General features: G+C 40.4%; 2 protein-coding genes across 2 annotated transcripts in view; one reads left to right on the forward strand and one right to left on the reverse strand.

Moving 5' to 3' along the window:
- Window positions 1–2,526: 2,526 nt before the first annotated feature.
- Window positions 2,527–3,222, reverse strand: LOC140229526 (uncharacterized). Its single transcript, XM_072309774.1, has one exon. It carries the CDS (start codon window positions 3,220–3,222, stop codon window positions 2,527–2,529), a length of 696 nt encoding a protein of 231 aa, XP_072165875.1.
- Window positions 3,223–6,455: 3,233 nt separating this feature from the next.
- The window catches only part of LOC140229427 (DNA-directed RNA polymerases I, II, and III subunit RPABC3-like), an 89,499-nt gene continuing 70,872 nt past the window's right edge, over window positions 6,456–25,082 (forward strand). The window contains exon 1 of the mRNA XM_072309674.1: window positions 6,456–6,581. Coding sequence (XP_072165775.1) covers window positions 6,509–6,581 — 73 coding nt within the window. The 5' untranslated portion in view covers window positions 6,456–6,508. The remainder of the gene's footprint in view (window positions 6,582–25,082) is intronic.

The raw sequence follows: 25,082 nt of genomic DNA on the forward strand, positions 1-25,082 counted from the left end.
ATCGCCGTAGCGAGTTTCCCGGGCCTGCTAGTTTTAGTGATGTGGTTGACTGAGAAGGTGACTAATGACCTCGAGACCGATGAGTCATGTGGAACTATGTAGGCTATAGTATGTGCTCTCTGACTGGAAACGAGGGCAATGAGCATGACGAGTTTGTGAGACAGCTGTTCTAGTGAAATCTTGTCGTTAGGACTGAGAGTGCGAAGGTAATTCAAAACCACAGCGACGTCCCAGGTAGAGTTGTATCGAGGTCGCGGTGGTCTAGAGTTGAAGACCCCTCTCATGAATCTCGTTACGAGTGGGTGTGATCCCACTGGATGGCCGTCACACGGGAGTAGAAACGAAGATAAGGAGCTGCGTAAACTATTCAGAGTGCTGTATGCTGCGCCAGCGTGAAACTCCTCCGCCAGAAAATTAAGAACGATGCTTACATCCGAGCAAAGTGGATCGCTTTTCCACGTACAACAGAAACGGCGCCATCTCCTATATGCCGAGTTATAGCACCTCTGAGTTGACTGTCTCCATGACCGCATGATGATCTCGGAAGCTGCATGTGAAAGGCCTCTGATGCGTAGGCGTTCCCGGACACATGACATGCCGCTAACGTCAGGTGATGTGATAGCGGATGTTGGCTGTCGGAGGAAGGGAGAGATAAAATTTGGTTAGCAGGAGGCAGAATCACTGGGTAGTCTACTAGCATACTCATTAGTTTGGGATACCAACTTTGTGTCTTCCACAAGGGAAAAACTATGATGGCCTGGGCCTGATCATTAGATAATTTCCGTAGAATTTTACTCATTAGGCAGAAGGGGGGAAAGATGTAGCTGCGAAAGCGCCCCCAATCGAGACAGAATGCGTCGGTTGCCATGGCTTCGGGATCATGGCGCCAAGAGACAAAAGGAGCCATGCGGAAATTCAGGCGCGATGCAAATAAATCTACCTCTGGTGTGAAAAATAGTTCAGAGAGTGAGTCGAAAATATGTGCTGCGAGCATCCACTCAGTATTCAGGTTAAATGTGCGCGAGTAGCCGTCTGCTATTGAGTTCTCAACGCCAGGAATGTGTACGGCGGACAGCCAGATGTTTCTGTCTAGGCACCAGAGCCAGATTGTGCGCGAGATATTATGTAACTCGGGGGAATGGCAAGTCCCGAAGTGATTAATGCACGACACTACTGAGACATTGTCTGATTTAACGCGGATGTTAATGCCGGATTCGTTTGAACATAGTGATTGGAGGGCAAAAAGGACTGCAAGCAATTCGAGATTGTTAATGTGGAGATTCCTTTCTCCGGAGCTCCATTGTCCGTGCGTGCTGCGCTTGTTAGTGGGGCAGTAGACGCCCCAGCCTTCGAGAGATGCGTCTGTCTCGAATTCCAGGTCAATATTTCGCATGATAGGTGAAAATGAGTTACTTGAATTTGATGCCCACCACTGGAGGGCATGACGTGCCTTATCTGACAGGGAAATGATAGCTTCAAAATCCCCTTGATTACATTGCAAAGCAGTATTTTTCTCAATTTCAAGATCTCTCCGAAAAATTGCCCCATAAGGAACAGCGATTTCCGCTGCAAGGACGAGCCCAATAACGCGAGATAGCAAGCGTATCTTCGTTGTCCGTTTCTTTACCAAAGAAATGCATGCTTGGATAATGGTGTCGCTCCTTCTTTCTGGGAGGCTGATTGTCATAGTTACTGAATCTATAATGAGGCCCAGAGACTCAATATTGGTGCGGGGCTCGCGCACGGACTTTTCCTTGTTAATGACAAATCCAAGTGACTCGAAAAGTTCAATTCGGTTCTTAACGCTCGCCGTGCAGTCGTCGTAGCTACGAGCGATTAGTAGGGCGTCATCGATGTAGTTACATGATACATATCCTAAATTACGGAGGGCAGCTATTGGGGGTTTTAGCACTTTTGTGAACACTCGGGGGGCACTGCTCAGTCCAAAGGGCAGAACGCGAAACTGAAACAATTTTCCCTTCCATTGAAAACGAAGAAATTTCCTGTGTTCTAGTGCTATCGGTATGCTAAAATACGCATCTTTCAAATCGATAGAAGCGAAAAAACAATTTGGTTCTACAAGGAGGAGTGCCGATTCAAAAGTCTCCATTTTGAAATGGTGATATGAAACAAACTTGTTCAGGTCTTTCAGGTTAATGACGGGCCTAAAAGATCCGTCTTTTTTAGGCGTTATGAAAATGTTAGATACGAACTCCCCGTCTTGGTGGAGGCATGGCTCAATTGCGTTCTTATTGAGAAGCTTCGTAATTTCATGGTCGATAATGGTAGTTTCACGGGGTGAAAAACTTATTTCGTTTGGAACAAATTTTTTGAAAAGGCAAATGGTCAAATTCAATATGGTGGTGTTGTATAGCGTCTAAGACCCACTGGTCAGACGTAACCAGCTTCCAACTATCCGCAAATTGAGCCAGCCTACCTCCCACAACCGGGGGAGTCGAAGTCTTTGAAGGCAATTTCGGATCGTATGGTCCGGGGTGCCCGGGGTGTCTCCTCGGGTAGGCGCTCCTATACGCCTGCCTGAAGCTCCTGTCTCTGGATGGACGGCCGCGATATGTCGGCGCCCGTCGGCCGCTGAAGTTTGGGTGCTGCCTGGGTCGAAAACTCGAAGAGGAGGGACCGTCGTTCCTCCGTTGCGGGTACGAGAATGAGTTTGGCCGCCCGGGAGGATGGGGTTGTATTTTGCGATAGCAGCTCATCCGCTGCTCGCGCAAGGGGCGTCGTTGCCGTCAAAAAAAGGGTCTGCACCTTTTGTAGCTTCGAATCTGTCACTCGTGTTTCGGTTTTTAGTACGTGCCATACTTCTGGGTTAACCCTGCAAGTGGCAACGGCCTCGCAGTTGGCAGGCCTTGGATATGACTCCTGCTTAGATTTCAGAGTGGGTTCTTTAAGTTTCAGCCGAATGAGCTTGTTCACAATGTTAGCGAGCTTGTCGCTTACTGCTGCTCCCACGGGTTCGCTCTGGTGTTCCACCATATCAGAGAACTCGCCGAGAACTCCGCTGTCCTGCTGAACCAGCTCTTCAATTTCCATGTCGATATCGTCGTCACGGGGTGGTTGCTCTTGCGGAGCTGGAGGGGCTTGGGTGTCCAGCAAGGACATGACCGTGGACTGCAGTGTGGAGACGGCAGTAGCGAGTTCCGAGAAGCGAGACGTGGAGCAGGACTCGTTGGGGGGTGCGCCCAACGCCGCTGGTGCCGTCATCTGGGCGGGGATCGCGCCCGCCAGGGAGCCAGCAGGGATCACGCCTGCTGAAAGGGATGGGGCAGGGATAGCGCCTGCCGCTGTAGTTACAGCGGATGCTTCGGGGGGATGCGCCCCTGCCTGTGGGCGTGGCGTCTTCTTGCTTCGGCCCTTGGGACCTCTCAGCTTGCCGCCTGGGTTGTCGTTCGCCAGCTGCATGTTGCCCGGTATTGGAGAGCTTGGTTCGTTGAGCAGCCGCTCAATATCGCCTTGCAGGTCTTCCATCTCTAGTAGTTCTTCTGGTCGGCCACAAAATGTACACTGACGTGTACGGATGTGAGCAGGCTACTTATACACACTACATGAACATGTACTCATTTGCATCTGAATAAGGACACAATACTTTGAATGTGTGGCGTTCTCTGATCGGTGGCAGGTGTACAACCCAGACATGATTCCGAATAAATTAGGCTGTACGAAGTAGAATTCCCCCTGCTTTCTGAAAGCGGTTGGTCAAATATCCTTTCATTACGCAAGAAAAGTGCAAGCATACTAAATTTTCTTTGTATTTCCTTTTTCTTGTTGTCCACACTTCATGATGTCATAAACTCTATAAATAGTAGTCTCCTTATCCAGTGGTTCCGACACCAAAACGTTCGAAATACATAACTTTTGCATCAATTGTCCGATTTCCTCAAACTTTCACTGATGTGTTGTACTATAATCTTGCTGCTTTCACTCTATCCACATTTCTCATTGGGTTTTTTGGTTTCCTTACTATCAAAACATCGTACTACCACACGGGGGCGCTGTTGCATAAAGTGAATGATTCGAGACGTCGTATCGGTACGGAGCCAAGGACGGTACCCTTCTCTCCAGTTTGAGACTTGCCAAGTGTTTACCTCCTTGGACAAAATGTTTTTACCAACGACGGCACTCGATGCAGGTAAAACGGTTGCTTGGCAACGCTGGGGTAGTCTAGAGCAGTGAAGAGGCTATCCTGGAAGATAATGACACATTATCACACTTCTTATTCTTTATCATTATTAATGCAGAAGTAAGACTGATAAATAAACAGAATGGCCTACGAACTTATTGTCAAAGGGAGCGTGAGAGCAAAGTGTCAATTCTAATGAATCAGCACAATATTAATCATCACCCATCACATAATATTTATTCATCTTTTGCTCAGACATATGCATAGAAGCCAACTTGAACAATAATTGATTAATTAAATTTCGACAATTTGTCACTGGCTTCCTATCAAAATAAACAATCAGTTTTATAGCATTTTTTTTATGCCTCCGCCACGAAGTCGTAATCGTAATGGTGTATATAACATTATGGCACATGCACGAGACAGTATTGTTTCCTTTGTCCAACCGGCGAGAAGGTGTCGTCGATAGTTTGCGTCGCGGCAGATCTAAAGCTCGACTAACATAATCGAGAATCACCTAGTGAATATTTTGACGGCAAAACGAGATGAGCGCCATGGTGTGATTGCAGCAATAATAAGGAGTATTATATTGTTTGATATAAGGCCATCATAAAAATACAAAATGGAACCGTTGCACTGATTCCTCGCTTGTGACATAACAAGGAGTAATCTTGAAGTTATGACTGCAATTTTCCAACAACTTATTTCTTATAATTCCCGTTGCTTCTTAGCAGCTTTAATATCAAATGATAATCTCAAACTTTGACAAAAATGGAATTAATTCGTTATGCAATCAAACCCTAATAATGGAGGGCACTTTCATCTAAGCAGTGTGCTTGACTAAGAAGACGGAGTAGTATCGATTAGTTTAGGGGAAAGTGGGTGAAGTGGGAGAAAAAAAAATGTGATTTGATGACTTTTCTCCCATAACTTTTCTGATATTCAGAATGGGGCACTAGTTTCGGACCCAAAGACTACTGCCACCTGATGGATTGATGGATTGTTACTTCATATTCCTACAAGTCTCATATTATTTTGTGTTATTATTGATTAAAGAAAAAATCTTAACGGGGTGAATTGGGCCACCCCCGAATTTGCTTGCTAGAACAATTTAGAAAAAAAAAAATAAAGTATAAAGTCATGTGTGTTCTCATAGTGCACAAATCGAAATAAAATGATACTAGGCCTTCTTTAAAAGTTGATGATTATAGTAGATGATGCGCACATTTGACCATGTAAGTTTTGTACATTAATTTTATTCATTCTTTATTTGATTTATTTGATTTCATTTTTATTTTTACCCTTAATGTGGGTACTCCATCACCAGCAGTGTTAAAGGACAAGTCCACCTTCATATACATAAGGATTGAGAGAATGCAGCAATATTAGAAGAATATATCAATGAAAGTTTGAGGAAAATCGGACAATCCGTTCAAAAGTTACGAATATTTTAAGTATCTGCGCAGTCAATGCTGGAAGAGAAGACTACTACAGTGTATGATGTCACATGCGTACAACTATACAAGGAAAATAAAAAGAGAATTTCACAAAACTTTACTTTTTGAATAAAGTGCACATTTCTTCGACTTGCTACTGATGTATGTTAAGGGTAATATTATTCTCCCTGCCTTCTGAAAGAGAGAAGTCGAGTGTTCCTTTATAAGAGAAAAATGGAAATATGTTGAATTTTCTTTATATCGTTGTACTCATGTGACATCACAAGCTATAGTAGTCTTTTTATCCAGCCGTGACTGAGCAGAAACTTCAAAAATTCATAACTTTTGAACGGATTGTCCTTTTTTCCTCAAACTTTCACAGAAGTGTTTTACTAATATTGCTGCATTCACTCAACCCACATGTCTATGAAGGTGAACTTGTCCTTTAACTCTTGAAAAATTATAAAATACGGCATATTCAAAGAGCGCTTCCCCAGTAAGCGGTGAATAAATTGTATCATAATAACACAATCTGCACGAATCTTCAGCTTATTGAAGGAGGCTGAGTACTAACAAGAAGAAGAATAGAAGAAGTGGTGGAGAGGAGAAAAATCTCTTTGGCATCTAAATCTTTTTTTTTTTTTTTGGACGCTTTTTATAGCCTTTATTCAGACCAATCAAATGAAATTGTTACATTGTAATGACACAAAATATGACTATAATACACTGTTTAACGGACAACAAAAGGTTGTGTGCAAAATATAGATAAAACATACATAAATTGTACACATTTGACATGATTCAGTCACCAGTCTGAATAAAGATTTACACAGTAACTCTTTACTAAATGGCGCCATCTACTGTCACTCGACAATATAGATGTGACGCACATGCAATGATCGCTCGAAAGACGAAATCTGAGTGACAAGGCACAATGGCAGGCGTGTTATTTGAAGACATTTTTGACGTGAAAGACATCGATCCAGAAGGGAAGAAGTTCGATCGAGGTGAGATGGTAGTTATATGTCATTTAAGTGTTAGGAGTAAGTAATCAGGCCTCTTGGGTAGTGTAATACTACCGTGCAAAAAACGTACAGCGTGTGTAGACATGGGCGCTGCCATCTTGGTTCGCAAAAAATTACCGTATGTACGAATATGCACATAAATGCAGCAGAGATACAGTGATGCTGCGGAGCGACAGTCCCGAACGTACGGGCCGGTGGCCGTTCACAATGTCACAGCTGTCCGATGGTCGCGATGCACTGTGTTCGACCTTCACTTCCCTCATTCTTCACAATCGTTATGAAGAAATCATGTAAAGCAAGAATTGTCTCATATTTTGCACTTGAAACATATATCTCCAGACTGTGTTTGCGTGCAATTTGGTAGGTAATTCGCCAATAATATTATTAAAATTTACACCCTTCATCAGCAATAGAATAGGGTTGTTCCTCACATTTACACAGTTAGGACTAACGTTAGGAGTCAGGACACAACAAAGTCAAAGTCAAAAGAAACAGTGTCATTACTCGTAGCTAAAACTGGAACTAACATCAGGCACCCCTGACATCATGATCTAGATTTTAGTCTAGAAGTCTAAATTAGTTCTATATTTCCAGATGAAGTAATTTCTAAACTAATGAAAGCAAAAGAATAAATCTATAGTATTTAGTCTGAGTAGCGGACCCAGTTTGCGGCAGGTTAGGGCCTTTTCAAGGGTATTTGGTAGTATTCTGGTAAAACGGGCAACAGAAATTAAATATTTTTTTTTTTTTTTATTGGAAGAGGTACCAAAGGCCTCTTGACACTACATCACAATTTTGTATGGTGGACAATTACCCTAGTCATAATAATCAATTTTATGCAGAAAATTTGCAACCACCAAGAGGACCCGGTTTCCAAGAGGACCCGGTTTGCGGCAGGGGGTCCAGTTTGCAGCACCCCACACAAAAATGTCCCCAGATTTCTTCAAACATTAAAATTTTGCAAAAACCAAATATTTTTTGATGGTCCAACTAGTTTTCAGCTTGTTACACTTTATTTGGATTCATTATCTCGATCCTTCACGATATCATAGTTTTTCAAGATCGCATGTATTTCATCAATTTCCACCCATTTTGACATGTAAAATAGCGCTATGTGTGTATATCCCATAGGGGCGCTGCAAACCAGACCCATCCCCGACATTTTGGTCAAAACTGACAAAGGAAATGAAGTTTAGAATATTTAACACAGTTACATGAGGAATCCTTACCATGCCAGGCCTCTATTCATACTTCATAGTAAGATTTTGTATAAAGATACAAACAAGGGTTGATGGTGGTTGCCGAGCAACAGAACAAAATCTTAACGTTTTGTGAAAAGCAAGTCATACTCTTTTAAAAACAGCGTGACACAGACTGTTTAGATTAGAATTATGAAGGCCATCATCCGAGTTATTTCATGATTCTGGTATCAAAAGAAAGCTCTTCAGTTGCTCTTCAAATAAAACAATTTAGAAAAAAAAATACCCTTCTACTTTTGAAGATATGGTTACATATTCCTAGGGGTGCCGCAAACTGGACCCCTGCAGCAAACTGGTGCCCCTACTCTAGGGTCTATTAGCAGACGGATGGAGGTTGAGGTGTTAATTTTCTTCATTTTGTCTCCCTCTAGAAATGAAATGGTATTAAGATCACAGCTGCTGATCTTTAATTTAACAAACATGTCACAAAAAGGATCCTCAGGACTGGAACCTTTCATCTAGGCCTACTGCTTTCCGGACAGATCAGCAGTTACGATCTTACAAATTTCATTTGTAGAGGGAGACAAATTGAAGAAAATTCATACCTCTACTATACTTACATAGTATCATAGTCTTATGATATCTTATGATAATATTTAGACCTGAATTTATTTGTTGTATTCAAAATTTTAGATATTAATGCACCCATCCAATCCATTGCTGGCCATTCGTCACTAATTCTTCCTCCAACATGCTTTTTTTTTTTTTTTTTTTTTTTTTTTTTTGCCAACAGCATGATGGCTCTGTCTGGGGGGGTTGCAAAAACAAACATGCCATTTACATTGTAGTGTTCATAATGGACCCGATCAAAATTATCATTTGTATTGTAAGATATCATCTCTTTTTTTAAGAAGTCTGACGATTAAGTGATGAGTGGTCTTCAGTGTTTATCTCGTGCAAGATGAGATAAAGATACTTTTCAATGTCTTACTCTTGCCGTATTCAGAGCATTTCCCGTGAACTTTTGTGAAACCTTGAATTACTTTGTAGGAGCTGGACTCACAGTAACCGCAGGGCGCGGTAACCAGTAACAGAGCCCTTACAACATGTGTGCAGTTTGTTGAAGTGCTCTGCGGATACATTGTAAGCTGTACGACGATACGTAGTGCGCAGGGACTAAAAGCTCAGACGAAATATTTTGCTGCACTCTTATATCAGAGTTTATTGGAGATTAGTTCCTCTGTAAATTGGATTTGTGTTGTATGTAATCTGAAATATATCCTACAAATTTTTGTACAAAACCCTATATTTTTGTCGCTGGTCCCGCTAGTACTATGCCATATCAGGAGATGCAATGTACATCTAAAGGGATAGGGTTGCCCTGCGACCCCGACACGAACGTGTCGGGGTTGCTGGTACTGTTAGACTTACAGTGGAAAGTCTGTGTGGTACTGGTGATGAATTTCTTCTGTAACCTACACAACACACACAAGTGCAGTACTCTCTGCTTTAAAATTGGTCACTTTGCTTAATCGACTTAAAAACTGAAATACAATTCCTGACATGTGTTAGCTTTCCTGGTTAAACAGATACTGTACAGGCATTCCTAATAAATGGATAGGAATTCTCCAAGTTATCCTGATCTACTTCCATAGTTTTCCGCCAAAAGCCTAAATTTAGTATAATATGAATTTTGAAGAAACTTTGAGGTGCTGAAAGTCAAGAGAAAGCTTGTTAAACATGCAGTTTGGGATTAATTCGCCATATCACTGGCACAAGTAGGCACATACCATGCACTTGTATACAAAATTTATGTAACCAGCATGTCACACACACACACACAGAGCAACACACTAATCACTATACATGTGCCTGTACAAGCTATGACTAGCTCTCGAGAAAAACAAAGAATAAACTACATGTAGCTCCATGCAGTTATTGAGACCCTACTGTTATGCTGGATTCAGTAATCCTTGTGTAGGTAAATTCGGGAGTCCAGAATGGTTCCTAATTACCTCTCAAAAGTTAAAATCTGAATTTCCTTCTCAACCAAAACTATGCCATCCCCGTAAACCTGTTGAGGACAAGTCCCGAGTATACTCGGGCAGTTGTCTATGGGAAATGTGTGTTGTACAATATGAAACCGTCCTCAACAGGTTTATAAGATGCATCCTCTTCAGATGAAGCTCCTTTTATTCTGTTCGTCTTATTTTGATTCATTCATTGAAGTCAGATTGATTATGGTGTAAATTGGCTCTGGCTGCATTTATCATCATGCCATGTTTGAAACACATATTGATACCCAGTACCCACTATCAAAATGGTTTTGCAAGGGCCTTTCAGATTGCATTCACAAGTTGTTTTCGTAAACAAGGGTGTTGAGACGCAAAAAAAAAAAAAGAAAATATGTAGCTGTACCAAAAGGTAAAGCTATACGATAAATTTATACGTCTGAACCCTACCTTTGTAACTTGGACCCCATTTACAGCCCGGCCTCAATTGCACGGCCGAGCCTCGCAATTTTGTCCGTTTACACTGCTGGGCTCGGCCGCGCTTTTAATTCAAACCTTTCTATATTTTGTCGTAGTGGCGCTCTGCTTGTAAACAAACGCAATTTGGTATAGCCTGGTTTTCAGACCCTTTGCCAACTGGATTCCGTGGCGACGAAGTCGCCGTTCGGGCAAAGGCCTTTGCCGAAGGAAAAATCCTTTGCAGGACAAAACCACCTTAAACTATACTAGTTTTCCACGGTCAGGGGGTTAATATCGTGAATAGCGAAATAGTACGGGCAGAGGGTCTGGAAGGCAGACTAAAATTGGCATTTGGCCCAGGTTGCGTTTACACCAAGAAGAGGCCGAGACCACCTCCAGAGCGAGGCCAAATGCGAGGCCAATTTTGGCCTCGCATTTGGCCTTTTGCGCGTTTACACTGAAGCGGGGCTGGGCTCGCACTGTAAACGGGGTCTAAGGAAGAGACGTATTTACAAAACAACGGTCAGAGCATCATTTTGAACTACGGTACCGGTACTCGGTGTAGAACTCGATAACAAATCAGCATTCCATCGTGTCCATTGCGCATCTGAACGTCTATAAATCCCTTTAATACGTAATGTCAGTGGCCTTGCAAGGATAGTATATAAAGGATTGTTACATTAAAAAGGATTACAGTTGTTGGAACATCAACTTCTGCTCATATTAGTTTGAGGAGAAAAAAAGAAGAATTTGCCCATTATGTAAAAGGCAAGCAGTGAATTAATGCAAGGACAGAATGTTATCAAGTTTGTCTAAAGCCAAAGGGACAATCAAACATTATAGATGATGACTGGCGGGGGAGGGAACATACCGAATGTTCCACCCGAAGGGTTTGAAGTGATATTGAGGGAGGTTATAAGTCCAAAGATGAAGTCGAGGGACTCATAGCCTCCCGAAATAGCAATTCAAACCCTGAGAGTGGAACGTTTGGCACATGTTCCCGACATCAAAAGTCATTATCTGTTATATTATATGGGTTCATCAAATACCATCAATAATCGGTCATCTCCTTTTTCACATTGTATGGAATAGGCAAATTTATCCTATCGATTGCGTGAAAAATATGATCATTCAATCGTTTGGTATCGTTTGTCATTTGTTACATGAAAATGTTTTCCCATGGGAGAACATTACAGAAATGTTCTGCCCATGGGCGAACATAACCAATGTGCCTCCATCACATGATTGTGTTTAGCCAATAACTGACCGGTATTTGACTAACCCATTTAATATTAAACACATAATGCTGGCAGACATTCTGTGCAGTGTAGTGAATAGGGTCTGCAATCTATGCACTAGGCAGAGAGTGTATTGCGCCATCTTGTGAAATCTGGGACTGTCTATTGTGGAAGAGTGCAGGCTGTGAGTTTGAAGGAGGGAATTGTGTAGTCTTGCAAAAAGACTTTTTAGCGGCCTTGTGAGTGTGTGCATACATATTGTGTGTATGTGTGCAAAAGCCTTTTTAACAAAGGCTGTGTGTTTGTACTTTTACATGTATCCTATCCTTGAATAGTGTTTCATTTTGTTCTATATCTTGCCTGCATCCCACCATACAAGTGTATTGTTATTCACAAAATGTTGTTTTAAAATTTTAGTACAGTCATGTCAACTTTTGTCAAGAGTAAATGTTAGATTTGTGTTTTATATTTGCCCATCCCTGTTCAGTCATTGGACTTTCTCATGTGCTTATCAAAAATTTCCCATTTGATACCATATCTTGATTGTTCTCATTACAGCAATAAATGTTCAAGGATACAAACAAAGCTTCAGAAAATTTCTATGTCAAAAAAAAGAATTAAAAATTTAAAGAAATTCATTTGTTTTTAAGAGCTGTGTTTTGTGTGTCTTTACATGAAGTAGCTTTATGAAAAATAATGGAATGTTTTCATTATTGAATCGTATGGGAGACTGAACGAATGATACAGTTGTACAAGGTATATCACATGATCCAGTTTCTTATTCATTTGAATAGAAAAAGTATGAAATTCAAGTGATTTCTCATGAAATTTCAACCAATTTTAATGACATTTTCACCTTTTCCATGTTACTTTGAATGTCTTGCATATTTTTTGACCAATTTAATGAAACATTCTTTATTTTTCCATGTGCTTAATCACATTTTTTCATCAATTTCAACTTGAACATGTAGGACCCTACTATGTAGTTTTACCTCTCAAAAGAAGCATAAAAAACTAATACCTGAAGAGTTTCCAAGTACTGTACCATAAAAACTTTCTAAAAGGCTATTACATTCAAAACTTTTCAAGAAACTGTTACATGAAGAGTATCCAAGAAACTACTACATGAATACTTTCCAAGAAACCAAATTACATGAAACATTCCCAGGAACTATTACATGAAAACTTACCAAAAAACTGTTAAGACTTTCCCAATGAATCAATACATGAACACCTTCCAAAAAACTATTACATGAAGATTTTCCAGGAAACCATTACATGAAAACTTTCCAAGAAATATCTTCAGGCCTCTTCACATGATGTGCCCAGTTGCTGTGTTTTATCGATCCTTTCTCTACCATGCAAACCTACACTGTACAAGGTCAGGCACGGGAAGACTGCGCACAGTATAACATGATACCAAATGAGTGCTTAAACTTGAGTGTTGTATTTTACAGTGTAAAGAAAATTAACTGGGAATAAAAAGTAACATTTCTATTTAAAAAGATACAGTCTGCTCTGAAATGGGACATCAAAATGTTTGAAATTTGTGGCAAAGAAGACTTGTAGCTGAAACAATTTTGATTGTAGATGTGGTAAGAGATTGAAAATCTGACATTTACATTATGTGCAGATTGAGACTTGTAAAATTAATGTAGGTTTCTTTGAGGAAGTAGATGTGTACATTCTGAGTGTACATGTGGGCCCATCATACAAAGCTGTGTTGGCCTCCATGTGCTGTACATTGATTATTGGAGTGCTCAGGATGTCGGCCTATCACGCAGTTGACCTTGTGTGCAGAGTCCAAGGAAGGACTACTTGTGTGCTTCTGATTGGCTGAAGGGCCCTCGGGTCAATTTCATGTGGGCTTCCCTGATTGGTTGCTCTACGGGCTTGTTGGTGCAATCGAGGGAAGTTGTCTGTTTTTGTGGCGAATCCGTTTGGGCTCTGCATTTGGTGAAGATGTTGAGAGTTTTCTTGTGCAGGCGTGCTCTATGATATCTTCAGACTTTGGTGTGTTGCATGGGCAGAGATTAGAAAGTGACCCAACTTAGCTCCATTTCCATTGTGGGATTTGCGATTATACATGCTATGTTACATCAAACCATTTCATTTTCAAAAGAGCTTGTTGATTCAACTGGTCATGTCCCAGATACTGTGAAACCAGTTGTGTTCATGTGCACTTTAATTTTACGAATTTTGCGAGAGCCAAGATTTGGCAAAATTGAAATGCACTGCTAGAGTTCTTGTCTACATTATATGCAGTGAAGGTCCATTATGTATTGAATTTCAGAAGTGGTGCCTCAATTTCTGACCTCTTTCAGTCTCGTAAAGTGGGACAAAGGTCTCATTTCCAAGTAGTCTCATTGAAGTTTTGGCACCTTTACCATTATCTCTACTATCCATCACCACTTTGATCAAGCTTTTTTTATTTTACACACAAATGTTTCATGTCTAGCTATGAAATAATGCTGTGGTACATTCAAATAAGTACTGTAAACATCAATATTTTCCTTTGATTAAATTTTTGCGTTGGGCACATCAAAAACATACTTGAAAGTTCTTGAATTTGTGCTTTGTAATTGAAAATTGTGACGATACCTTTGCCGGTTTTAGTAATTGCAAGAGCCAAAATAGTGTGATATACGCAATTTACCAATGTACCATGATGATTTTTTTTTTTTTTTCATTTACAACAAGTAGATTATGTGTGCCATAATATGGATGCATAATCTCTATACACGCATTCACAACTTGGAAGGCAGAGCGTGCACCTTCTGGAGATTCCGTTGAGACTAATTCCTTTAAGTGCTCTCAGAAAATAAGGGGAAGGAAATTCACAGAATTCACTCATGTCCCACAGCCAAATTTGCTGGTAGTATATGAGCTGAAATTGGATACATTCTTTACTTGTAGTCAAATCTTGATATGAAATGTGATTGGTGCTGAGATTATCAAGACTTTCTAGGATCTTTATGCTATTGCTAATGTTTCACAAATTTTGTCTCGATACCAATTAGATTGAGATTTATATCTTTCGCCCATTCAAAAAGAAAACAGAATTGGTTAGTGCAAAATGCATAGTATTAGGTGACGGTTGCTATTTGTGGTTTTCGGAATTTAACCTGTTTGGCAGCGAAGAAAGATTGATTCAGTTGTACCACCCTGTAGTTACGTTCAGACTGACAGGCATTAACCTCGAGGTTAGGAAATCTCGGGGTTAAGCTCTTGCCCCCTAACTACAACGTGCGTCCACACGGACGAATCTTAAACTCGAGGTTAGGAAACCTTGAGGTTAAGCTCCTGCCCCTTTGAGTACGTTGATTTTTGTGTCCACATGGTGCTTAACTACAAGTAGGACCCCCCCCCCCGCAGCTCGTGGTTAGAGCGCTAACCATAAGATATCTTGTGGCTCTTAACATCGAGCTAACCTCGAGGTTAGCTAACTACGAGCTATGCGTCTACATGGCCTCTAACTACAAGCTTAACCTTGAGGTTTCACCTCGAGGTTAAGGCTTGTCGTCTGAACATAACTTGTGTATCCCCACGCTACCAGATTTTAGAAGACAACTCAAAGCTGCAGAGAATTTCACTCTAGTGCCTTACAGGTTCTGGTGTAATAATATGCAAACATATGTGCAGCACCAATGTTGCTACCATGTACTACATAGTATTCCCAGGGAGGTGGGGATTCCATAATTCATTGTCACTCTATGGCACTCATGAGAACTTTGGACATTTTGTGGGAATAGTGTGGTTTAGTGGACTAGTATCGGGACTTCCACACAGAAGGTGGGGGGATCAAACCCCCTGCTTGGCGCTGACGTCCTAGGATAAGATGTTTTGCCCTGAATAGGACCATTCACACGCAAGAATCATCATTATACAAAAATGAATTTCACTCACATCTGGTAACCCATTGAGGATGAGTCCAAGTATACTCAGGCAAGTGTCTATGGGAAGTGCGTTTTCTGGCAAAATCAGCTCGTCCTTAATAACAGATTGATACATACATGTATGAAAAACCCTGTCTTCTGCAAGTGTAGCCCTTTAACCCTAAAAGGGCCGGGGGGGGGGGGGGGGCGGAATCCCCCCCCCTCGACGTTTCGCGCTATAATTCTGTAACGCGAGAAGGCCTCATCGCGAGGCTTCTTGACTTTCTTCGTTCAAGTCTCGCGCAACTTTTGAGACCAAATTTGCAACGTCCGCGCATACTTTTGCGAAGCCACGCCCATTTTTGTAACGGAATGTCGCTCCAAAACGGGCACAATTTTGTGATTTTGTGTACATTTCCTATGGAAAACAGTACTCTGTCATGAAAGGCATAAAAACCTGATTATTTTTACAGTTAATCACTTTCATTGATTAATTTTGTGCTAATTATGGTAGAAAAGTGGTCAGTGACAATTTCCAATGAAAAAACAAAGAAAAAACAAAAGTTGAAAAACAGAGAAATACATAAGAAATTCTGAAAACAATAAAATACATAAGAATTGAAATGAGTTTTGGAAGTTTTTGTGATGTACAATTGTTGAATATGCTAAAACAGATTTACAGATCAAAAATTAATTAATTAATTAAAATTAGAAATTGTTTCAAAAAATCTTATAACACAATCTTGTAGATTATGACGCGGGTCTCACGCATGCAAAATTTCATCGCGATCGCTCCACCGATGGCCGAGATCTCAGGGGGGGGGGGGGGGGGGGGCGGAATCCGCCCCCCCCGGTCTGAGCATAGCCAAAAAAGCCCGGCCCCTTTAGGGTTAAAGTATCTTAAACTATTAGTCAGTGACCATAGCATGACCCCAAGTACCCTAATACACCAAGCTTTAATAGTGGGATGAGTTGTACCATGGGATTATGTCAACTGTCTTTGTGGCTTACCATTCACTCACACACAAACCCAACTGCACGGGGCAAACTGTTGTGATGATGTCAAAACAAAACAAAACAAAACAAACAAACCAAGATGGACTGATTTCTGTGTTGCGATGCAAGTCAGAGCATGGAGGTAGAAAATACTTTTCTACCTCCATGGTCAGTGTAATTATTTCTTTTGTGTGTGTGTATGTGTGTGTGTGTGTTTGTATGTGTTCACACAAGAATTAAATCTGTTTTGGCACTGAATTTCAAAAACTGATGATTTTAAAATCAGTAAGGTGTGTGTGTGTGTGTGTGTGTGAATAGGCCAAATGTCTCTCATCACACATGCAGGAAAAAAAACATGGGTCACTGTCATCATTGATAAGGAAGGTTAATACAAGCCCCTGTGCCTCCTTGCCCTGGGCATCTAAAATCTCACAGTTGGGCAAGTAAAGTAAATGGGCACTTGCTTCTTTAAAGTCTGGCACTGTTGCTGAAAGGACTAGTTAGGGCAAGTGGGCAAATTATCTTTTTTTTTAATGTCTTGTAGCAAGAGTTTCACTTGAAAGAACTGAGCAAATGCTGAATAGGCTGCCCTGGCTGGGTAAATGAGACCATAGTTGCATTTGAAATAATGATATCATATTTGTGGTAAAACTCTTATGATGAGTTTCATTTTTTTTTTTTTTCAAATCCTCTTGAGTGGCTAGAAGGAACGAGGAAGTGGAAGAAATCCAGTTTGTGGTTTTATATGTCACTAGTAATGCATAAGGTCATTGCAGCTGATACTAATATTCGACTAGTGCCTTTTCATGTCTGCCATCGACCAATTTGAAGCCTTTGTACAGTGTAGAAACTGGGTTGAATTGCAAGCAAATGAGTACATGCACTTTCTCTCTGATGCCGGTTTCCATGGCGATTCCTCCAGTCACATGATTCCCCGGTCCGCTGCCTCTCTTCGCAGAGGAGCCCCCAGGAGCAAATCACTTTGTACACTCATCACTGCATCATCCGCAGTGCCCTTACCTGATTCACAATGAGTCATGCTGGAAGCGCTCATGAATATGCACGAGATGCTATTTTAAGACATGCCAAGGTGCCCCACTGGGTGGGCTGTTTCATTGCAAATTTAGGGGTGGACAGTGTTTTGGTATGGGATGGACTTCTTGTCTGCCTTCTGTCTGGCATATACTGACATATACAGCATGTGTACAATGTATGTAATGGCTGGCATTATTTATGCACAAACGGTTGTTTTCCTGAGAATGTTAAAAATCAAGGACTGCAATATACAATGTACATCATTCAAAGGAGCCAGATGTAGTATGTGACTATGTAAAACTAGGGTAGTAAGAAAACGAGGCTGCAACTTTTTGTGGTGAGGAAAATTGCAGCCACAGAGGCAAATATATTTTTCTGTATAATATGATTGTACAGAAAGCTTTAGAATTGATGGCCATGTATTTATTTTGTTACTATGGTATTAAAATTAAGGCTCAGTAAAGACAAACAAAATCAGCTCGGTACAGGATATGTTCTAATAATGCTGTATAATAATACTCAAAATCATCATGGCCCCTCTGCTTAACAATCTCTTGTTTTCAGTACTGCCTTTTCCACCTTGAACTCTTTAACATTAAGCGGTGTCAGAATTTTGGAACTTGGGTATTTCTTCCAAGCCAAGTTCATTGTGTCACTGCCGGCAACCAGGGATAGCCTGGTGGTAGTATCGCTGCCCGGAAAGCACTGGATGACAGGTTGAAGATCCAGTGTTCCTTTTTCGCCGACTTCTGTGTTAAAATCATAGATCAGCAGTTGCGATCGTATAAATTTCATTTGTAGAGGGAGACAACTTGAAGAAAGCTCACACCGTAACCTTCCCCCCTCTGCTTAATAATCTCTTGCTCTCATTTCTTGTTCATTGTTCAGATGATTAATAGCCCCATGTCTCCTAAATATATCAATCACCATAGATTTACAAAAACACAAAACATGGGGTTCCTGTATGGAGAGAGCATTGGCACAATATCAGTAGGTCAGTTAAAATGCCACGCAGGAAATCTTGTGCTCCAAAAAGGAGTTCACGGGGGTTCTGTGAAGTTTACCAGGGAAAGTTCGAGGGTAAACGTTCTGAAAAGTCACCCGGGTGGCATTTTACCTGAGATTTCACCTGCAAGACCTTTCAGTCTACGAGATTTCCTGGGTGAAATTTGTTAAAAGAATGAAAGGGGTCTGAAAAAAAGAAATACACTTAGCTTTACCTTGTCTGAATAGCACCAACACATATTATTTGCTCCTTTACTTATTATACAGAGACGAATATATTTTAGTGATGTGGAATGTATGCTAGAAATAATGCTGAAACGTGATCCATTAAGGACGTGTGTATTGTATCCTTAAAGATTGATGAAAATTGATATCATACTTCACCCAGCTGTGCAGTTTAAGTCAAGTTGTTTTAATACACATGTACATGAAGCAGTAACTGTTGAAAACAGGCTAATTTTGCTACAACACATATTTCCCGTATATAGACATCCGCCCGAGTATACTTGGGACTTGTCCTTAACGGGTTAAAACATTAAGTTCTCATACAAGTTTTTATAGTCAGGATGCTGTATGCTGGATACACACCACAGTTACATTTTAATCCTTCAGTCTTTTTGGCAGCAAGTTTACGTCCAATATCAATGGGATTGCAGGATAGGGATGCTGAGAGGGTTAAAGAGCATTCAAAACTGAAATCTATAACCCAGAGTACATTGTCTCAGCTCGTCATATAAAGTAAAGCTGCCACCATAGACTGATGGATAGGACCATATACTATTACTTTCACTTTACCGGATCCCTGGTCCAAAGTTCAGACTGTACTGTACCTGTGTGTGCGCACAGTGGGTTGGGCCATCTACATTGTACACCAGCGCTGTAATCCTCCGCATATGTTGTACAGCATAGAGTCAATCATACAACGTATATTGTATGGTGCCATTTTGTTTGTGCGTGACAAAGCTAATGCCTCCTCTACTACTTTTCCTTGTGTTTGCTTTGAACCCTATAAATTATGTGTGAGAGACTGTCAACCCAAGATGCCGTAATGTAATTTATGCAACGGTTATCATTCATACAGTTGGCCTTTGAGTGATGATAAGAGCAAAAGTTTCAAATAACCTGTTCAGTGTATGGTTTGCTGATTGAGCAGTCAATAATGAATTGGCTTTAAAGCAGCGAAATGTCAAAGAGCGCAAGAATGTAGTACTATGACTGACAGTGTGAATCTGAAGTACGTTGAGAGTCAATAGGGATGTATTACTGTATAGCTGTTATTTTTGCGAGAGTTTAATTTTCGCAAATATAGGGAATCACAGTTGCAACGCGAATTCAACAACACGCGAAGATGTCGCCACGCGCTAGGGTAGTAGCGCATTTACAATAAATTCGCAAAAACACATCTCACTAAAATGTCCGTCACTTCCTCATTCGCAAAAAATACATGTATCTGTATGTGAAAATAACAGCTTATACGGTAAACCTAAATAGACCAGAACCAAGGCTGCCAGAATGAGGTATCAAGGTGTGGCCAAGATACAAATTGTAGCTCTGGAAATCAGCTTACCAGTACATTGAGTTTGTACAGCTTTGTATTGTATGTACATGTAAAGTGATTGCCTGGATTCTGGCTTGAATTTTCGCAGGTGCGTCATCGTATGACGTCAGAGGTCACTAAGAATCAGATTTGTGTATAGTGTGATCATGAACCCTGGGTATCTTTTTAGTGGGTATTATGGTGGTTTGATTTTTAAAAAACTAACTGACTGACAAATTTTTTTTTCTACTGGGACTTCTGAGCAGTGGCCTGATTATTGATATGAAAGCCTTTAATGTATAACAGACAGAATTTAGTAATGATATATAACAAGTAATATACAGTATACTGATAATATTCATGAGCATGATATGCACTAGAATTTCATGTAGTTTGCTAGAGTTTTGAGACAGAAAATCTGAAGCACATCTTCTTAGAAGGTGGGGAGATGGGTGAAAACAGAATAGCCTCCATGGCAGTGAGGATGTATTTGCTGCCCTCTGGTGGTGGGTGGGAGGAATCTAGGGGAGTAGTCTTCCTGCCTGATGTTTGCTTGCTTCCTGGATCAAGAGAAAAAAAAAAAAAGATTAAAAAAATGGGAGAAGGAAGTAGTGTGGTTTCTTACACAGGAAGACAAAGAGAGAACAGGAAAGAGTGTGCTCTGATATGATGCCTCTTTATCACTGCGCGCATGGTGGTTTTATCGAAGCTTGATTCGCCGCCGTCCACCACCATATGCGCACATTTGCATGGTCTTATGAAGTCACACATGCCTCCAACTCCACCGAACAATACATGTGACCTTTATTCAACTGTCCAAGATGAATGTAACTATATGCAGATTGATGTCCTAATATGGTATCATGTGGCCTTTGCTCATCATACACTGTAGCTGTACCTAGTTTTCTTGTGTGATGCATTTGTAGCAGTCTGCAACAGTCTTGTAACATGAATGAAGGCTAAACGTAGACTACAGGTGTTCATTAAAAACTTCTTTTTTTTGTGATGAAAAACGTGTCTGACTTCTGGTAATTATATTATTGGTCACATTAAAGTGGACAGGCTGTCTCTCTGGACTTGATTTCTGGATCCAGTCCACAGGCAGAAGGAAAATACTATTGTGAGGTGAATAGTCCTGCTAATGGCACATCGTAACCATCTTTGCCTTATGGAATATAATTGAGATCGATCAGGAATTCGTTGTTCCCAAAAAGTGAGACATTCACATTAACCCGTTGAGGACTTACTAGCTGATTTTGCTATGTACAACACATATTTCCCATACACACTTGCCCGAATATTCTCGGGGATTCATCTTCAATGGGTTAAGGATAGTTGTTGAAACCACTGTGAAACTTGATTCGTTTTATAACACATGAGTGTGCAAGTGTGTGTAGAACAGCAAGATGAAAGATACAAAATGAACATGTAGGGAAATTTGCTGCTATAAAATATTTGTTATTAATGATGGACAGAAGGAGCATGTTATCTGAATAAAGTTTTCATTGAATCAAGGTTAAGATTTTAGGGTGTGAGATAGCAGACAAATTGAATAAAATTTGTTTGAGTCTCACATGGCTAGTTAGCTTTAGAATCGCTCACAGTCTTGAAAGAACTGGAAATGACAAGAACAGATTATGTGGAAGAAATCTAATCAAAAAACCATTTGGTCATTGAAAGAAAGAAAAAAAAAACTGTTGAGGGGTTCATAAATTCTGTGTAACTGCTGAACTTGAATCATATTCATGATGATTTTGGTGAACGATATTGCACATTTCACTCACATTTTACAGGCGTAGTAGTTTAGTAGTTTAGCATACAATCGCTGAGCTTGTGTAACCGCGACGAGCTGGACCAGAAAAAGGGCGGGAAAAGCTCTCAGCCAGTCAAGCCTTGCCAGCACTTTGGTCGCCTCTCGGTCAACCCTCTCAAAACCAGGAAGCGGAGCGCTCTCTGCTTTTGCCTGAAAAATGAAACCGAGATAAACAGACCGGGTACTTCCCACTGTTTGCGTGTAGGACCAGCGCCCACTTATGTACATGCCGAATCAGTACCAGCATTACGAATTCATCTATTTTTTTTTGTCAGCGTCCATGGCTGTGTAGACAAGAGAAGAGGAGTTGAGAGAGAGAGTGAGTTTAGGATAGAAATAAAAGTGACAGGGAATGAATAGAAAGTGAAATCAGATCATATATTAATGCCTGGAAGGCGGGAGAATGTTTCTGCTCGACTCTTTCATATCTTTGAAATATGATAGGTTTATCGTGATTGAACAATGGTCAACAGAAAGAGAGAGTAATGGGGTTGTAAGAGATGAAAGAATAGAAAAGAAAAAGTGATAGCCCAAGTTTAGAGACTGGTCGATTGATTGTGCGTCTGGGGCAACGCGGAAGTTAGTTGCTAGAAAAGATGGTTGAGTCACTGTTAGCTTTGGAAGGCAATGGTCCTGTCTTGGCCATCGCTTTCATTTTAAAATAAGAAAATAGGATATACAATATTGGTTCAGTCAGTTCCTAATCCTGCAGACAAATGAGAAATGAGGTAATATAGTTAAAAAAGTTGGATTAATTTGTCGCTTTATGAATGCAGCTCAAGTGACCCCCCTTTTACTCATCCTTTTTACCACTTCAAGCCAGTTGGTATAATGCCACATCAATTTTCACTGTGGCTAATTAAAGGACAGTAAAACCCCAATATACATGCAGATTGAGTGCAGCAACATTTAGCACATCAGTGAAGTTCAAGTTTGAGTTTGATTTGAGTATATATTGGTATAAAGATAGTAATACTGGTACTTGTTATGATGAATTCACTGATACCAAGGGAGGATTCCTGTGGTATTATAATGAAGCATTTTCAAACCTTCCACCTCTGTGAAGGCTGATACAGACTGTCAAATAGAAATATGGAAATAAAGATTTCTGAAAGCCACTGTTTTTATCTCTTGTCACCATGGAAACATTCCTTAGAGACATTCCTTACAGACAGATGTATTTTGTTGTGGCCCGTCCTCCACACTTTCTCCCAAGTTTATCTGGGCCCCATTTCATAAAAGATGTTAGGATGGCAACTCTTGCTGGAATGGTAACTTCTCATAGCAACAGCCAATCTGAAAAGTGGATTCTTTTAGTTACCATGGCAATTGCCATTTCACCAAGAGTTGCTATCATATCAACTTTTTATGAAATGGGGCCCTGGAGATGTCATTTGTAATGAATCGGCACATGTTGACACTCGTCTTTGAAAGACCTGGGCCCTGTTTTATCAAAAGATATAATCGATTTTGAATATCCTTAACACACAGGCTGCCATAGACTTACGATAGAAATCAACTTTATAATCAATTTTAACTCGTCATAAAACAGGGCCCTGGTACTGTGGGGCTTCATGGAGCGGGAAGGCTGGTCTGGTTCAGTTTCAAGAATCCCCATAACAAATTGTGTACAGCTCTATTACTGCTCTCTCTGTAAAGTCCACACACAACTGAAAAAAATCTTGACTGGAGTAGACTCTATATTCTTATCGATGAGTGTACGCTTCGATGCATGTTTTCGCTGACCAGTGGTGTATGTGGTTTTCAAATGCACTTGGGTGAGCAGCGAAGGAATTGGGTCACCTATGAATCCCTGTGCTATCCCTAGTGGGTCTTTAGTACAGTTCAGCAGTGAAGAGTGACTGTAGTCCCTGAATTTCCTTTTATTTTCATTTTGAACCCTGGGTTTATTTTAGTTCCCTGTGACCAAGAAGGTTTGGTTTATAAGATGTGAATGTCATTTTCAGCAACAATAATAACAGTTCTTGCACAGAGCCCTGTAACCCAGACCTAGCTAACAAGGGCTCCTGTCGCTACAGCCACAGTGTGATTTCAATAACAATGTAAATCTCTTGTATTTTGTGCAAAATTTCCAGTGCAAAATACCACATCCAGGTCTATGCAGTGTCAGTGTTCTGGATTGTTAGACTACAGTAGCTAACACATAGCCTATCTGTGGCAGTTCACTTATTTTTAGATATTGAATAAAAAGAAGCAGAGCAGTACAGGATTTTTAAGGCCATTTAGTGCATAATTCTTGTTGTATGATACCAAAAATGGAAACCCCAAATGTCCAAAATTATCAATAGATTTATGACATGTTTTCAGTGCTCTGTGTCAAAACCTTTGCACAATATATATATTATTCTTTTCTGGAATTTTCAAATGAATTTAAAGCCTTTACCGTAATTTCTAAAAGAATTTGTAATGTCAAAACTTATAATGTACATCATTGTCGAGATTCAAGTTTAAAGGGGCTGTACAATGTGTACATTGCAGATCAATATTCATACAGTAACCCAAATTTATCTTTCTCGCTTACAGTCTGTGGTAGCTGTGAGTGGCAAGAGAGAATGAACTTGAACCACGCTGAAAATCAATTCAAATGAAAGCAACTATCACTTGGTGTATTTTTCATGCATTATTCGTAATTTAGGATGACCTCACTGAGTTAAAAATGCAAAGAGCTACAAAACGATCACACGTTGTGTGGTGTGTAATAGCCCTGATTATTATGTAGCCAGGGGTATTGTACGAAATCATATGACCCGCAGGTAACCGGTGTGGGAAGTGTGTTTCCCCGTACAGCTGTAAAAACAAGAATGGGATAGAGCTAGGCCAATCTGTAATAGCATGATACAGCAGTTCGTTTTTCCCCCGTAAATTTCCTGTTTCTTTGCTACCAGTGGTATGTTTGCTTAAAGCCAAATTGCTGCTTGTGGTTCGAAATGCATCATAAAGTCGTGCCGCTTGCGTCATTTTTCGTCAAGTTTTTCCTCTTAATTCTCAATCATTAGGTGCATTCACATTTGAATTATAATATTGAATGGTATTTGTTGGCACCCGTCTCATTTGTCAAAATATAGATTATACTGTGGTATTGCTATTGGTACTGTTCTCACTCACAAAATCGTATGTGACCGTGCATCAAAAAATTAACAAAAAGTCGCCAGATGTGGATTTTTCGTTAAAGCGGATTCTGAAAGAGCAGACTTTAAGCTTTAAAATGATACAACTCACTTCAAATGGACTCTCGTAACCTGTCCTAATATTTCAAAGAAAGCACAAACTCTGGAAAGTGTGAACTGAGAAAA

This window comes from Diadema setosum, chromosome 6 (assembly GCF_964275005.1).
Source record: "Diadema setosum chromosome 6, eeDiaSeto1, whole genome shotgun sequence".
Taxonomy (NCBI): domain Eukaryota; kingdom Metazoa; phylum Echinodermata; class Echinoidea; order Diadematoida; family Diadematidae; genus Diadema; species Diadema setosum.

Coding starts and splice junctions, on each gene's coding strand:
- LOC140229526 (XM_072309774.1), bottom strand. CDS start 3,222: ATGACGGCACCAGCGGCGTTGGGCGCACCCCCCAACGAGTCCTGCTCC.